Here is a 14,700-nt window from a genome sequence, read left to right on the forward strand (position 1 = left end):
TAGTTGGGGTTGGTGTAATGCGCATCATTTTTGCTCAATCACGTCGATCATTCTGTCCCTTGAACCAAAACCAGTGGCATAATTTAGCATAATTAGCAGGCAAAAGTTGCTCAAGAAACTTGAGACCCCTTGAGACTGGACAGATAAAAAATGGCTCAGTCACTGACTGCATGCCAACAGGGCTGTCTCTATAGCAACCCTCTCCTCTTCCAAATGTTTATTGTTAGTATACGTTCAGTATATAAGCAGCAAATGATCGTGTTTTATGTTCTACGTGCTAAGAGAACAGATGTCTTAATTGAACGCTGCCAGTAAATACATCATCACGCATTCCCGACTGTTGTTCTACGAATCATAATGAGAACCAGTATTATCGATTCTCTGTGCAGAGTCGTTTTGTATCCGTGTTTCAGGTAGTAGCCTGAAACAACCCAAATACTTCCCTAAGCATGCCCACATAGGCTGATGTGTGACATTCGCAAACCTACTCCGATTACTCTTCCTGGGTCTTGCTCCGAGACACATCTCTTCCGTTTCCAGTCGCTGCCCTCGTCACAGGCAGTCAGGCATTAGCAGGAGAGGGACTCCTCCGCTCCTTCAGCTCCCCTTTTCTTTTTTTCCATTTCTGATTCATCCACGCCTGGAGCAAAGGCAGAGGAACCATTCCCTTTATAGCCGGGCCAAAGCACGGGGCCAGGGCCGTGCCCCGCGCCAGCTGGAGCCTTTTCTGAGAGGACGAGGAGAGGGATTACCAGTGTAAGGCTTCGCCCTTCCGTGCTCCCCTCAGCCAGGGACCCCACCACTGGGTTCGCTCGGGCCCCCACAAACGCATCGATCCCTTCGTATTGATCGCCTTTGCGGGCCGCCTTTTTCCTTCCGCTTTTCCTCTCCGTGGTGCCGTAGCGCTACACACAGCCCGTCTGCGTCCTGCCGCAGGCCGAGACCGTAGAAGCATGCGGGTGAGAGCAGAGGTGGAACTGACTGCCCGCCGTGGCCAGTCCCCTTACCCGAACCTGGGCTTCTTCGCCAGGTATTCGGTGGGATGTTAATGGACCCTCCATTTAAATGTTCCCTCTAAGAGAATGTGGCATCCTAGTGAAATTACCGCTGCTGTCATCGTCACACGTACGTATTTGTCCGTTGGTCGGATTTTATGTTCTTCTTGTTACTTCATGTTCACTATGAAGTAAGAAGCATATGCAGTTCAGCTTCATTTTGCTGTGTTACATTGCTGAGCGAAATGTAATAGATTGACACGATGACAGGCTGACAATCTATTATGAGCCTCCTGTCATGTATTTGTTCTCCCTGACATTGGTCACCAATTACACTTAACATTTTATAGAGTGCTAGATAGCCATTATAGGAACGGCTACACAAAGTTCCACTTTTGATACTTTTAAACCTGGACAGGTGTTATTATATCTTGCTATGCTCACTGACTGAACAGCCTGTGGTTGCTGTTGTGCCTGTTCTTTGGGGGTTTGGCCGTAACTCGACGTGTCCTTCTAACAGACCCATTTCTGCATCTCTCGAGCTATTTGTCTACTTGACTGGACCACCACTGTGTCAACTCCAGTAAACAGAAGTAGGAAAGTTAATCTTCAACCACAGCTTGGACATGGACACTGGTCATTAGTGGTCTCCTGTACCATGAATCACTGACCAGTAGACAAATCAGAGCGGGGACAGACAAGCAGGATCAATGAGAGGTGCATCTACTTGAGCGTCTCATTCATAGGGCCCTGTAATAGCACAGAATTGACCTTTGGCAGAAAACCGACCACGCACTGAAGTGCCGAGCAGTGAAGACGCACATCATTACAGTGTACTAGTAATGTCCCAATGCCTCGTTTGTCCCAGGTACAATCTATTAAAGTGACAATACAAGGGTTTGGTAGACAGATTTGTACTGTATTGTTAATACTATCTTCACTACAACCTTTATATCCATAACTAAAGTTTACGGAGGTTTCTTTACTGAAGGCCTTTAATTTAGGACATCAAAATTGTATGAATAAATAAAAATAAATGAATTAAAATTTACAACTAGGGAGTGGTGGTTTATGGTTAAGCCTTGGAGTACAGACTGTATGTGCAAAGCTATTTCTGCCCACAGAGTAAATACAGTGTCTTGGAATAGCAATGTGCTTGCCAGACAAAAAGACAAGAAGACACAACAATCCTATTCCCAATATACTTCCAAAGCTATGTTTCAAACATTGTTTTAGACAAGAAAGAAGCAAAAAAAGTTTACTTGAACGTGAAAGACTATACAGGTAAAGAGTTCAACTCTTTAGAATAAAGGAATGAATAAATGAATGCATAAACAAACAAACGAATAAGACAAATTAATTAATTAATTCACTCTGTGAATTAATTCACTCTGAATGAACGAGCTGCAGAAATCTGAATATAGACCTTCAACTTTGGTGATCGCATCACTCATCTTCAAACACAACAAAATTGGGTTAAATAAAGATGCCTTAAGCAGCCTTTCCTGTTCGTGTAGTGATGTACCAGGGCTTGAAAGAGAGCATTAAGAGGATAAAAAAAGGGTGATAAGAGGCTCTTTAGAGGCTGCCAGTGCTATTTACCCAGGCTAATTGAGCCAAACCCCCCTGTATTACTGTAATATGGATTTCAACAGGTCGCGCTCAGTTTGCACATATAATTAGAGTTCTCTGAGCGTTGATCTCAGCCACTGAAGAAATGACAAAGAGGGAAGGGGAAGCCGGGTGGGGGCGAGGGTGGGGGTTAGGGTGGGGGCGGGAGCAGCTTTCGCATTCAGCATAGCATGTTTGTGTGTTCGGCATCGCTCACTGTCTGAGTGATATCGGATCCGAGCGCAGCCTGACAGAGCTTTTACCTGCTTCAGATTAGTGGCCGGCCTGAGAGCAGGTTCTCTGCTGTAGAAAGGGACACAGTGTACCCATGCTGCACAACCATATTATAAAGAGGGTTTGTGGTGCCACCTCATTAAAGTCACTTCAAAGAGTAATAGCCTCATTAATGTAACTTCAAAGACTAATCAGCAGTAAATTCCTAATTTACTGATGATGCATGTGCTATTTTCCTCCTCCTCCCCCCCCCACACACACAGAGAGAAAAATGAATTTATCATATATAGTTATATCATCTTAGAATTATCTATTCATTACTACATGCAATCATGCAACCCACTTAGTTCAGTGTCATGCAATGCGGCACGCCTGACCAAAACCATGGTGTTTTTAAAATAGCCTACTGCATACTACTCGCCTATTGTGTGGGCTCAAAAGCAGTATGCGACCAAAATAAATGTTTCTAGTATGTAGTACTTCCACCTAATATTCCAATCAGCGACCAGAGCTATCTGCATGGTGTACTGCATCCCGACATAGCAGGTGGCGGAAAACCATTCCCAAGCGGGTGGTACCTTCACCTCGTAGTAATGTTTGCGTCTGTCGCATGCTGGATACTACGCTGCCTACTCGGGGAACCAGTATGCAGTGTACATGTAGCTAGTAGGCTATTTGGAACAGAACCCGTGTTTATCTTGAAAGAAACGTTTACAATGTATTTACACCGTTGATCACGTTGGCCTTCCTATCCGGAACGGAAACCGGTCATTTTTCAGTGCTAAAATATGCCACTGAAAATGGAGCTAAACGTCTGACTGGTTTTATTAGCTAGTAAAATAAACCTCATTCCGCCATCTATCATGGAGGGCTTTGCAGTGCCGAACGAGTAAAAACAGACCTAAACAGAGTACACGTGTGTTATATATCGGATGTCACGCAAATGAACGTTTCCACAGCTACCCACTGAGTTAGCTAACCTAGCTAGCCAGGTTAATTTAACCCCTTAGCGTGAACAACGTTAGCTTCAAATAGCTTCTTAACGTCAACCTAACCAAACTGGCTCCCACTGAATTTACATTTCAGTTCAGTTCGTCACGCTTTCATTGATATGGGTAAAATAACAATAATATTAATTAAAATAGCACTCTAACCACAGTGTGCTGGTTTCTGGATACTGGTTTGGAGCTTCTTACAAGCGCCCAAACGGAAACGGCCCGAATAAAGCTTCGTTAATTAAGCTGGAAATAAGACAGAGGGCTAGCTGTGATGATTTTCGTGTCTTTTCTATATTAAAATAGAACATTACTATGAAGAATAAATTAAGGACAGCGTCTCTGTCAACCTGGCTGAAGAGCAGCTGGGTGCAGACTGAGGAGACGATGGCGCAATTCCAGGGTGTACCTGCAGTAAAAGATGTAGTCAAAATTGCAGCGACAGTGAAATAAGACAAGATTTGACAAACAGGACGTTTTTCTTCTTCTGCTGTGCAAGCAAAGTGAAAACGATACAAATAAATATCTAGCTTTATTTCTAGCCAAATAAATATACAAATAACAACGTAATAAATGAGATAAAAGTTTAATTTAGTTTGGCTTACAGGTTTTGTCCATCAGCTGTGTAAGCAAAGTGAAAATGATATATATAAATAGCTTTGTTTCTATCTAAATAAAAATATGAATAATAACTTAATAAATGAGATAAAAGTGCAATCATTTTTAAATGGTTTACTCTTTTCGTGTGTGATTCTAAAAAGACATTTAAGTGGTGCCGGAGTGTTAACTGAACAGGGCTGGGTATTGCTTGGCCTCACCTAGAAAAATATTTACTAGATAGAACTAAAATAAACACAGTGCTGCGTTAACCAAGCACATTATTCCACAAACTGATGCACCGCCCTTTTTATTTTAGTCACTGGTCCTGAGCGTTTAAGAGTGTATTAAAACTATTCAGTAGAATTGGCTTAGTTCACAAAAATGTGTGTTGAGCTTAAAGGGAGGAAAAGAACGAGTATTTTACTTTTAATTAGTTGATCAGCCGAGGAGACTAAATAAGGTGAGTCATATTAGAAGCTATTAGAAACTATCATGCTATTTTGGTGGATCCCCAGAGTGTGTATGAAATTCCAAATCTTTCTTTCGGAATACATGGTGATTTATACTTTCCTATTGTAGTTGGAAGCTTCTACCGTTTGCGGTTTATTGAAGAGAAAACACTGGTGGGAACCTTATATAACTAGCCCTTACTCTCAGTACTAATTTCCAATGATGGGAGTACTACTTGTTAATATGTTTGAAAGTTTATCTTGAATCCTTACTCATTTTATGACTGTTTGTATATTTTATGTACTAGCGTTTAATAATAAGAAGGAAAAATTAAAATAAGAATAACATTAATAATAATTGTAATAACTTTAGGCCAGAACACCAAAAGGTTCAATCATTATATTTGGTCAGCATTTGCATAAGGTGTTGGAAACATTATAACAGAAGTTCATCTTTTCACCAGAGTCGGTATAAATCAACCACAATTCCACAGGAATATTTTTCGTTACCTTTGGGCTCCTGTGTGGCTAAACTCAGCTTCCGGCCAGAGGAAAAAGACTAGCATCTATAAATCATGTTTAATAAGCTCCCCATAGGAAGATCGATATGCTCATAGCAACCCACAACTTTTCGTCATGGTTAGTGTGACAACCAGTCTCAGAGTAACATTTGTTTAGAGGGGACATTGTTACAAACCAGTTGATTCTGGTGCAGAAGGAGGCAGAACAAACTGGGGAAGTGTAGGTTCCTATTCAGTTATTTAATTTATCTTGCCACTGTGTCTTTATTTTGATGAAAAAGTTCAGAATGGTCAATATTTAAATTCTGGAGAGAAGATAGCTGGAGATTACAAGGTTCTGGTCATTTGTTGATTTTTTACATTGATCCAAAGTGAATGATCTACTGTACTGTAAGAACACTTTTGATGGATGACAGTCCATCATCAAACACAAGGCCATCTGTATTTCCTGCCCTCGCCTCACCTTTTCACCTCTGTTCATATCCCTCCTAGAAATCAGCATGGCGGCAAGCTCTGTGACCTCCGACCTTGACTGCCTCTCAGTAACATCTGCGGACGGGGAGCACACGCAGGCTGGCCTCAGCCAGATTGCTCGGTTAGGTGGACACGCCTCTCATCTTGCAAACGTGTCCCTCACAGAGCCACTTCAAAGGGCTCCCACTGACTGCAGACAGAGAACAGAGAGGCTCTCTCTCCATCTCCGCTCTGTAGTGGCGCTCTGTGTCTGCAAGCAGGTAGAGTAGGGAGCACGGTCCCTCATTTGTATCTGCCAAGGCTGATTAATGATATTTCATCCTCTCCATGTTCTCCTTTTCTTTTCATTGCCTCTCTCTCTCTCTCTCTCTGTCTCTCTCTCTCTCTCTCTCTCTCTCTCTCTCTCATATGCTTGTTCTCATTTCCACATAGCAGCTAAACGCAGGAACAGGGCTGGTGTGGATAACTTCATTTAGGGCACATCAAACCAGAATACGGTGTCACAAACATGCACGACATGTGGGTTCTCTGTATCCCTACACTCATTTTGCACATGTTTACATTAGACCTGCCGTCGCCTTTATGGCAAACATAAAATATCTACGCATGTCATAAAGCTGGTGCTGCAGAGCGACCCATCCCCCCACCGACACACAAAACTGGGTTCTGAGGAGCACGGCTTAGCCATCTCATTGACGCAATAGCCACGAGACCCAATCAGAAGTGCTAATCGGCATACAGCCCCTGCTCTCCAGTGCAGTCCAAACAAGCGATGTTCCGCATTTGTTCTGTTGCCTCTTCCCCTCGTGATGACTAAATAAACCCCGGACAAGTCAGGTCCGGCCAGTAGCTGCCAGTCGTGGAATTATTTTCCTCACTGTCAGTCCGGAGCAGCTTCGAGAGAGGGAGCCTCCATGGCAGAGACGAAGGTGCCAAGAGTACAATGGAACACAAGGCTGGCATAAACAACAGGAACACAGTGTTTTTATTCTGCAGCTTTTCAATCCATTGGCATGTGTTAAACTGGAGCCACTTTGCAGCGCTCTGGGCCGAATGGGGCTCAGCCTACAGGGCTGTGCTCACCCCGTCCTGCTGGCCTGCACACCTCCTGAATGGCAGGATGCACTTAATCCGCTTTCAGATAGGAAAGCGAAGGCTAAGCTAGCCGAGTCCTGACTATTTCTGAGGAGCAGGCCGTCACTGAGGACGACCTGTGCGTGGATAAACAAGTATTTGATTAAAACTGTATTTGATTACATTTCCTTCAAGTCCATTTCCTTCCTGGGGCCGGTCTGAGCACCCCCCCAGTGGATTTGTGGGTAGAGTGGGTGTGCGCGCTGCACTGGACAGATGAAGACTCAGGACTGATTACAAAAACAAATTAATCTTTATTCAGGTGGGAGTGCAGTAAGTCTCTCAAAACACAAACAAGTATTTACAGTTCCGTAGTCGCTTGTAACAAGAGGGCTCACGAAAAAAATCCCCTGGAAGGGCGAGTAAGGGTTTTTTAATACACGACTGCGGAGGGGTGGCGTTCTTGGGCACAACTGATTAAAAATGCAATCTGATTATGACCGTACGTATTCGCTTCTGAAAGCAACCTGCACTTTTCCCAGGTCCACATGGACTTAGCGGGGAGGATTAAAAACGCGCCAAGCCCTGCGTGACGGGTCTGAACTAACACAATGGCCTGGCGAGCTCAGTGCAGGAAGGTATGTGTTCTCCTCCCTCCCGAGCTGCACATTCCACCCCCCCACCCCCCAAAAGCCCGCAAGCGAGCGCTGAGATGAGTGAGCATAGCGCAACTCGATCCAGTGAATGAGACGTGGTGAAAATGGATTTATCTCTGATGCACCTTGTAAGACGGCTGGACAATAGAAATGCGTAGCAGCCCCCCCCCCCCCCACATGACCGGATCAATATGACATCGAAGCTCATGGTCAAACTCTCAGGCTGAAATTTGGCTGTTTCATTAAAGCAAGCCAGGCTGCGCTCTCCTAATAACTGCTGTCTGCCTCGACTTTCCGTTCCGAAGACTCAAAGACAAAGGGGAACCCGAAATGAGAATAAGGGGCCCGTACTGAAACAAAACCGTGGTGCGGCTCCGGACGCCTGGTGTCCTCTTCCCTCCGGCCTTCCCTCTGTGACGGTCACAGCACCTCAGCTGTTGGCCAACCCGTAACCGATAACGTTCTCAAAGTCCTTGAAGCTGACGTGGCCATCTGAATCGTAGTCCACACATCTGCCGGGAGAGAAAATTCAACGCAGTTACTTCAGTGGAAAGAAAGTAATCTCTCTAACAACAGAGCCGGTATTGTTAAGAACCGAGCCTTATTCAGCGGCCGGGGGCAAGCCCTGCATTTTATTCAGCACCAGAGCCTGATCTTGGTTGCTGCATCGCAAGTAGCGCTGCAGAATGTTCCGAAACGTATGGCGTTGGTCGAGAACACCACCCGCGTGCCGTGAGCTTTGACATGGAGGCACAGACCTGAAGATTATATTGAGCAGCTGTCAGTTACTGATATTACCTCAAAGCCAGGGGGAAAAAAAACAAACTTAGGAAAACCAATAAACAGCGTTTCAGCTTCGCCCTCAGATTCAATGTCGTGTTGTACTTACTGCATTATACTGCATTATCTAGAAAAGAAAAGCACGATAACGACACGGTAAAGCTAGCCACTGCACATCGGCCATGCGCACAGATCACGTACAATGGTCGTCTGAGAGGCGACGGCGGACTGCTCCTGAGCTCCCCCGTGGCCCGAGCGATCCGCTCCCCCGACTGACCCCGGTGGGCCGGCACTCGACTCGCTCACCGTCCTGACGGAAGGTGGCCGTGGGAGGGAGGAGCGTCTCTCATTTTCAGCTGACTCAGCCTTTTATCGAGCTCGTGGGTGAGGGCAGGCAGCAGGAGCTGCCAGCCCGGCAGAAGTAGCCCCGGCAGCAGGGCAGAGCCGTCAAACGCCCCCGCGGCAGCACCAGACGTGAGCAACAGGGCAAAGGAAGCACACACACAGGGCGCTGGCAGGGCTACAGTCAACACCCAGCGACTAGGTTTGAGAGCAACACGCAGTAAGATCGCTGTTTTTGTCATTTGACTAGCAGGCAGTTACTATACCAAATCCTCAGCGCTAACAGACCAGTATATTTACTATATAATTCAAACCATGATTAAATATTAGACACAGATAATACGTCTAATCTGTGCCGTACCGGGTATCTGAGATTGAGATTACGGCGCCGGGGTCGGTTACCATGGCTGACGTTCAAATATCAAAGACGGTATTGTCGCTTGCGTGCCAATTGGCTCCGTGCCAATTCAGACCTGTAAGTGACTTCAGCCACTTGCTTCAGAGCAGATCCATCACAGGCTCGTTGGCGGCAGCCGAGCGGGGCGGAGAGGAAACATTCCCGTGCGCGGCGGGCGCGGGCGGTTACTCCGGGAGAGCCAGCGCGAGCAGATAAAGATGATGTGAGCGCAAACAGGACTGCATCAGCACCGGGGCAAAGGGCATTACGGAGCCCTGGGAGAGCCGTTGCCTTCTCATAACGCCCACTTTCCGCCCGGAAATTAAACTGAAATGGCCATTTCACTGCTGGGGGTAGGATCTCCTATTTTCTCACCGTGTCACCCCGCCCCCTCTCCCGAGCTGCTTACTGCCAACAGGGCGTCGCACGGATCCGAACGCCGCAGCGTCTAACATGCTCGTGCGCACATGCAAAACGCATTAACCGGACTTTGGAGTGAAGCCAGAGTGGCTGTGGATAAAGGGCCGCCAGTGTATGAGGGGAGGAGAACAGACAAACACGGGCAGAGGTTCTCTGGGAAGGGGTGGGAGGAGGAGAATTTGGCAGCAGGGGGACGGCGCGTTTTTTTTCCGCGTCGTTCTCTCGACGGGTGATTTCTCCGTTACTCCGTGCCGCAGACCGATCGAGTGCAAACACGGCAGATGTGAGGGAAATTTGGTAGCAACAGGGAAGAGGATTAAAACAACATTAAGTACCCAGCAACTGGAAAATCACACTTCCCCGTTCCGTGCCGGTGACCGGCATTCATACGGAAGCGCGCTGCCGTTCCTCGTCCGGCCGGAAAGCCACCCCTGCTCGGAGAGGAGGCCGTCGCGGCCCCCTACCTTCTCTCCCGGCACACACCAGGCGCCGCTTCAGAGACGCCGGAACGGAAGGTACAGCCGCGACGGCGAGACCTGCAGTCAGAGCTTGATTAGAGCGAGCGTCACTGCGCGTGTGAAGAGGGCGCGCGAGCGCTCACGGTCTCAGTGAGCAGCTACGTTGAAGCGCTGATTTACAACGTTTTCCAATTTATTTATTAATTAGCAATCATTTATTTATTCATTTCCATCTTTTAACAGTCACGGTTACAGTACAAAGAACACAGAAAAACAAGGAAAATTGGTTAGAAAAGATAAAGAGGAAGAAGAAAATGGAATTACATTTTGTAGTCACAGTACATATGACTTGTTTTCTACATAGTCAAGGCACACGGCTCAGGCTGGGCGGCAGGTCAGAGGTCCACAAGGAGTTCTCAGGAAGATATCCGTCTTATCTTTATCATCAATAGCCACCCAGGTAGGCCTGTATTCCCAGAGGATGGACCTGCAAGTGCCTCTTTGAGAATGAAGTTGTTTTTCATGTACAGTTTCCATCCCATGCGCGCGAAAAACTTCCCAGGAAGCCAAGCTGCAGCGAACGTTCCCCCAAGCATGCAGATCTTCTCATCACTGCCTTGGCTTTGTCATAGCTAGGACATCGGCATAATCAGAATAACGCCGCACGCGCGCGGCATGTTGCTCTCATTATGACGCCGCATGGCAGCTGTATCCGTGACAAGTCAGCCGCTCGCCCGTGAGGCGTGCGACTCTCCCAGCCAGGAAACCCCTCCCCCCACCCCACCCCCGCTCAGAGAAACGCTTCCTGCCTGTGACTGCCACCTTTTAAGATAACGCACACCGTAAAAGCACCCAAGATGGAACCCGAGCACTAAGAGCAGCAGAGTGCCAGGACGGGGATTCGTTCCGGGACAAGAATCACCGTGAAAACCAGGAACGGGGGAAAACGACAACAACAACAACAAAAAAAAAACACTGGGCAACGTGTCCTCAGCAAAAATGTGTTGGACAACCCTAACAGAGATAAATACTGCCTGGCCAGCGTGCCGCTCTCACTTCCCCGAGCCAGAATTCCCCTCGGAGGGCATGGCAGGCATTCCTGTTCCCGGGAGACACGGCCTAGCAATGACATCATCAACGCGCACCAGAGGCACGGGTATATTAATCTGACGGCTGATTGGCTGGGTTGTTGTTTTTTTTAACCCTCTTCCTTTCCTTTTTTTTTCCTTTTTGAAAAAGGCGCAGAGGGAAAAGAGGCACGGAGGAGCGCGGCCGCTACTCTGTCACTGTCAGAGGGAGCACACTTAGCTCCCATACTGACACTGCAGAAAAGCTTGAGGAAAGCTGCTCGGCCAGCATCACTCGCGCGACCCCGCCGCACAGACACTTAGTGCTGAGTGCTGGGATCCAGAGTGCAGAAACACATACGTCTAAATCACGCTACCAGCCAGTAAATCAAAGCCACAACGCCAGCCGCTTAACCGGACGGATCCGACACTTGTCAAAAGGGTCTGGGAATATTCGGAATATTCTCTGACGGACTTGGTGCCAGAGAAGCAGGCGTGAGGCACGCGGGTTTTCACCGGGCGCAGGGGCCAGATGAGTAATCAGAGAGGCGCGCGGGTTTCATCGCGCAAATGAAACCGTCTGGCTCCCGTCCACCCGAGGACGTGGGGAGATCGGTCGCGCCGCCGGGCCACGCTCTCATCGGGCCGTAATTGGGCCCCCTCGCGGCTCTCGCAGCGCCGATCCTTTTCATCCTCCTGCCCCTTCTGCCGGGGGGGGGGGCGCGATCCCCGTTTTCTCCTCTGACCGATGGAGAGCCGCATCGCCACAGGAACGGCGTCACGGCTGCAGCCCTCCCTCTTCAGATTAACTAAATCACTTCCATTAAAAGCGGCGCGCCGCGCTGTCATGGCAACCCCCGCTGCAAGCGTCTGTGGGAGTTGCGAAGCGCGCGGCAGAAATTTCTTCCCCGCCCGCAGCCCCCAGACGTGATATCGATGCCTCTGTCATGGACGGCTGCTCTTGCCTCCGTCGCGACCTGCAGAGACTACCAACCAGCGTCTGGCGTGGCAGCCCGTATGCCTGATCCGCAAACCCGCCGCCGCTCAGAGCCAGACGCTTCCTCTAAACAGTGCAGCGGGCGACGTGACTGGAGCTCAGGGTCAGCCGTGGCTTTGGAACAGCAGCCAACAATTTTTACTACCTGCTGGTGATATGTAATACGCATAATATGCAACATAACATGGAAGGCTTTCATTTTACCTGACTCAATGACCTTTTTTTTTTTTTTTTTTTTTTGCCCTACTTTCCAGCCCCTCGTCGCGGCGCGTCCGTGGCAGCAGGCAGTCACCGTGGAGGACAGAGCAGCGCAGCAGCAGGGGGAGCCTATTCTTAAACATCCTGCAGCAGCAGACAGAAAGCTCAGCTTTTCCTCCAACCACCGCCCAACACACACACATGCACGCATGCATACACACACTCAACACACATCCCTGAAGAGAGCACATGCCAAACAGCCAAACACTCATGCTGCCAAGCCTGCAGTCTCTCTCTCTTTCTCTCTCTCATACACGCACACGCACACACACACAAACACACACACACACACACACAAACACACACACACGCAGGGACACATATGCATTTGGAGCCAGGCGCACGGCTACGAAACAACCGTCTCTGTCTCTCCACCTGACACAGCGCTCAGCCCGGGAATACTGGGAGGCAGAAAGCAGAGGATCGTTACACGCCGTCCTGAAATCCTGACACATTCCCGGCACACAGCCATAGAGGCACGGCTCGCGGTTATAAATTAGAATGTGCTTACTGGGAGGAAAGATTGATGACGGCACCGCACGTATCTCGTGACTCTGCCGCTCGGCTAATGGGGCACTGCGGTGACTCTTCACATCCGTACCCATCCGAGTCACGCCGGAGGCGCATCCTCGGAAAAAGGGGGAATTAAAAGAGACGTCAGGGAGGCGTCCTCCAGGAGCTCGTCGGCCGGTCCGGGGTTCGGGCGATTCGTCCGGCAGGGTTTACGAATGGTAAATGGATTATGTAACTGGGAAGGCAACTCCTTGGTGCCTGCTTTGGCTTTCTAATAAATGTTTACCGCTCGCCCCGGCCCCCAAAACTCTCGACAAAAATCCTTTTAAAGTCACGGGAGGGGAGAAAAGAAGTCAATTTATTTAAATCCAGCTCTTATCTGGAGAAGTCGTCCTGGGCCTCCGGTTCCATTTGGCGTCGCCGTGTTCCCTTCGCGTCCTCATAATAACTCCTGCTCTTATCCCGCTCCCTGTTGCGGGAACCCCGATATTCAATCATCATTTGCTCCGGGAGAGACCAATTCACTGTTTATTCGACTTCACAATTTATCCCACTTTAAAAAGCTGCTGTTGCTAAGAGAACGAGAGAAAGAGGGAGTGAGAGACAGGGAACTGGAAGCGCGTTTATGGAAAGCTCAATTCATCATCGAGTTTGCTCAGTGTTTAATCAGCCAGCGTAACGGGAGGGAGACAGGGAGGTCGCACCCAGCTGTCCTGCTCCGCCTGTCCACGCGTCTCCTCCGTGCACTCCTCTGTCCCCCAATGCGCACTTTCGCCCCCGAACGGCACCCCGCTAAGATCCGGCACTCCTCAACCAGCGTTGGCGCAGGACACAGACGGGAGCGGGACACGGACCCCCCCGAGCGGCCGGGCCTCCACTCCGTCAGCAGCACGTCCCGTCGCCCTGCGCCGGGCAGCGGGACATCTGTCTCCAAATCAGCATACGTGTCTATCGATCGCCCGTATTTCGCACGGACAAAATCGACCGCACGGACGATGAGCAATAGGAAAATCTTAAAACCCAGGGGAGAGTGTGGGCTAGAATTTCAAGCCTCTGCCTTATGCTCGGATGAGACATCCAGAGTTGAAATGAGGTTCCATATGTGGAAGCCCTGCTGGGGGTGAAATGGCCCCAGTGTGGAGGAGGGGAGGAGGGTAGCCTCCCATACTCACTGCCCTGCACTCTGATTAGCAGGAGTGGGGCAGACGTGCCCCGGCCAGGCCAGCGGGCTGATGGGACATCACCAGGGTCCCGCGCGGCTTTCATTAACACTCCATCTCGCTCACCTGAGGGGAGCCGAAATATGAAATCAAATAGAAAGGATGGAGGAGAGAGAAAATCGCTGAGCGCCTGGCACACGGGCACCAAGACTTCTCAAACACTCACACACACACACATGCACAAGATCAGATCCACACACTCCAGCAGAGTTCCCGTTACATATTCAGATCAGACACCCCACTGTACGGCTGAAGAACAGCCCGCAGACGTTTTCAGCATCTCCTGCTCTTCTCCTCCTGGCCGCGCTCCTCCATGCTTTGCGGCGGAGGGGGAGCTCTCTCTTTGTATCTCAAAATACACCTCTTTGCTTCTTCACTCAGCCCTGATTTCTTTTGTCACAGGCTGCCTTCATCTTTTAAGAAGGCCCGCCGAGACGCGTCACGCGCTGCTCTGTCAGCATCAGTGGAAACGCGAGCACGCAGCTGGGAGCTTGCGTTTTAATTCAGTCGCGCTTTGCTGTCTAGACGCCCTGCTCAAAGACTGCAGCGTAAGCGTGCGCCCTGACGCTTCCCGCGGCGACACGCGCCCCTCCGCGCTGCTCCCCGACCTGCTGTAATCCCCCTCCCCTCCCCCGCCAT

General features: G+C 49.1%; 2 protein-coding genes across 5 annotated transcripts in view; both read right to left on the bottom strand.

Annotated features, from left to right (window-relative positions):
* Window positions 1-8,094, bottom strand: part of foxn3 (forkhead box N3) — a 71,872-nt gene extending 63,778 nt beyond the window's left edge. The window contains exon 1 of the mRNA XM_081721994.1: window positions 7,961-8,094. The gene's annotated coding sequence lies outside the window, so the exon portion shown is untranslated. The remainder of the gene's footprint in view (window positions 1-7,960) is intronic.
* Window positions 7,982-14,700, bottom strand: part of efcab11 (EF-hand calcium binding domain 11) — a 35,494-nt gene continuing 28,775 nt past the window's right edge. For all 4 annotated transcript variants that reach the window (XM_081721997.1, XM_081721998.1, XM_027001428.3 and 1 more), the window contains one exon: window positions 7,982-8,121. In XM_081721997.1, coding sequence (XP_081578123.1) covers window positions 8,040-8,121 — 82 coding nt within the window. In that variant the 3' untranslated portion in view covers window positions 7,982-8,039. The remainder of the gene's footprint in view (window positions 8,122-14,700) is intronic.

Source organism: Electrophorus electricus, chromosome 10 (genome assembly GCF_041902795.1).
Source record: "Electrophorus electricus isolate QZ-2024a chromosome 10, ASM4190279v1, whole genome shotgun sequence".
Lineage (NCBI taxonomy): Eukaryota > Metazoa > Chordata > Actinopteri > Gymnotiformes > Gymnotidae > Electrophorus > Electrophorus electricus.